The following is a 2,500-nucleotide window of genomic DNA, read 5'->3' as shown; positions in this document are numbered from 1 at the left end:
TTATGACATCATAAAGTGACCAAAATCTGATCAGCTCATTTTCAGACAGGTTTTTATAGAAATGGATCAGGACAAAAAGAGAGAGAATCTTTGTTCCTGAAACTTTCAGAGTCTCTTTCCACAGAGGGGACACATGTTGATGTAGAAGAGACATGAAGAAGAGGGGACACATGTTGATGTAGAAGAGACATGAAGAAGAGGGGACACATGTTGATGTAGAAGAGACATGAAGAAGAGGGGACACATGTTGATGTAGAAGAGACATGAAGAAGAGGGGACACATGTTGATGTAGAAGAGACATGAAGAAGAGGGGACACATGTTGATGTAGAAGAGACATGAAGAAGAGGGGACACATGTTGATGTAGAAGAGACATGAAGAAGAGGGGACACATGTTGATGTAGAAGAGACATGAAGAAGAGGGGACACATGTTGATGTAGAAGAGACATGGAGAAGAGGGGACACATGTTGATGTAGAAGAGACATGAAGAAGAGGGGACACATGTTGATGTAGAAGAGACATGGAGAAGAGGGGACACATGTTGATGTAGAAGAGACATGAAGAAGTGGATTTTGCATAATAGGTGACCTTTAATGTCTGCGTCTCTATGTCCTTGGGTTGGCCTGAACTTGTATGAATGTATGAGTGTGAATTTATGTGTGGGCATGTGTTAGACTGTGGCCAGCTGTGTGAGGAGGGGGGAGGGGCCGGGGGTCCCTGACACAGGCAGCCTGCTGGCAGCTGTGACAGGACCTGGAGGGTGGAGAGTGGGCGGAGAGAGAGAGAGAGAAACGGACCCCGGATACGATGGGTCCTCCGGTGTTCGCGGTGACGCCCGTCTGCTGGTGGGGCTGGGGGGGGGCAGGCGGGGGGGCCGGGGGGGCCATGGCCACGTGGGTCTGCTGCGGAGCCGTCACTGCTGGAGCCACAGGGCCCTTCTGAAGAGGAAGAGACAGGGAGGTAAACAGGGAGATAAACAGGAAGTGACGCCTCGCTCGCAGCAAGGCCACAGAGAACAGGAGGCAGAGACACACTTCTGTCACTTCTGCTGCCCGACATCACTCAACAGACAAGGAGTGGGGGGGGGGGGGGGCTTCAGGCTGAGAAAGATGGGAGGCCTTCAACAGATTTTTACTTAAGAGTCACCTGAAAAGGGAGACCACACATAGTAGACATGGCCCTGATGTTATCCAGATCATTTTCATACCAGTTTATTTTAAAGTGTTCACTAAACCAGACGTCATTGCGTGGTTGAAGGGTACAAATAACTTTACAAATGAATAAACCACACAGCATCACATGACTATAAGTCAACATGAAGTATTTTGAGATAAGGAGGATCAACCATATGAAGATGTGTCTATTTTCTTACAGTAGGATCAGAATTGAACACAAAATGCTGCAGATCCACTCTTTAAACATCAGGAGGATACGCCCCCTCCTGACCCAGAGAGCAGCGCAGGTTCTGGTCCAGGCTCTCGTCATCTCTCGCCTAGAATACTGCAACTCCCTCCTGGCTGGTCTGCCTGCATGTGCCATCCGACCTCTGCAGCTCATCCAGAATGCAGCGGCTCGTCTGGTCTTCAACCTTCCTAAATTCTCCCACACCACGCCGCTCCTCCGCTCCCTTCACTGGCTTCCAGTAACTGCTAGAATCCACTTCAAGATACTTGCGTACCATGCTGCGAATGGATCTGGCCCTTCCTACATCCAGGACATGGTTAAACCGTACACCCCAGCACGTGCACTCCGCTCTGCATCAGCCAAACGGCTCGCTGAACCCGCACTGCGAGGGGGACCCAAGTTCCCATCAGCAAAAACACGTGGGTTTGCTATCCTGGCTCCAAAATGGTGGAATGAGCTCCCCATTGAAATCAGGACAGCAGAAAGCTTACACATCTTCTTCAGACTGAAAACTCATCTCTTTAGACTCCACTTCGAGAGATAGAATTACTAACAAAGCACTTATATACTAATAAAGGACTGGCTTATCTAAAGCCAGTTGAGTAGCACTTGAAATGTTTTGGCTCTATGAAACCTGATGTACTTATATGATAAGTTTGTATCTTGTTGGTCGAATGCACTTATTGTATTGTAAGTCTCTTTGTATAAAAGCGTCAGCTAAATGTAATGTAATAAAGGGAAAGTGAAAGCATTTTTTTTGAGCTGCAATTTCCTGACTAAGATTTTCTTAAGAGTCACCTACCTGATAAGGAAGACCATTATGAAGATGTGTCTACTTTCTTACAGTATGTAGGATCAGAATTTGATATAGAGTTGGTTCAAACCCCGAGCAGAGAGCATTGTCTTTGTGATGCAGTTTCCTTATTAATATTTAACAGAATGGAATAACTTAGACGGATGAAGCTTCAGTCACAAATCAAGGGGGAGATGAGCTTCAGGCTAGGAATGACAGGTGGCATCAAAAGCTTCTTTATCAGTCACCTACTTTTTAAGGGAAGCCTCCTATGAAGATGAATCATTCCAAACATTACTTC

At 46.7% G+C, this 2,500-nt stretch overlaps 1 protein-coding gene across 2 annotated transcripts in view; it reads right to left on the bottom strand.

Annotated features, from left to right (window-relative positions):
- The window catches only part of LOC307030657 (transcription initiation factor TFIID subunit 4), a 128,775-nt gene that overhangs the window by 106,240 nt on the left and 20,035 nt on the right, over positions 1-2,500 (bottom strand). For both annotated transcript variants that reach the window (XM_079667210.1, XM_079667211.1), the window contains one exon: positions 800-940. In XM_079667210.1, the coding sequence (XP_079523336.1) occupies positions 800-940 (141 nt within the window). The remainder of the gene's footprint in view (positions 1-799; positions 941-2,500) is intronic.

The sequence above is a fragment of the Notothenia rossii genome (assembly GCF_949606895.1).
Source record: "Notothenia rossii genome assembly, chromosome: 2".
Classification (NCBI taxonomy): domain Eukaryota; kingdom Metazoa; phylum Chordata; class Actinopteri; order Perciformes; family Nototheniidae; genus Notothenia; species Notothenia rossii.
The sequence above is the reverse complement of the archived record's forward strand: the minus strand, read 5'-3'. Positions and strand labels throughout refer to the sequence as shown.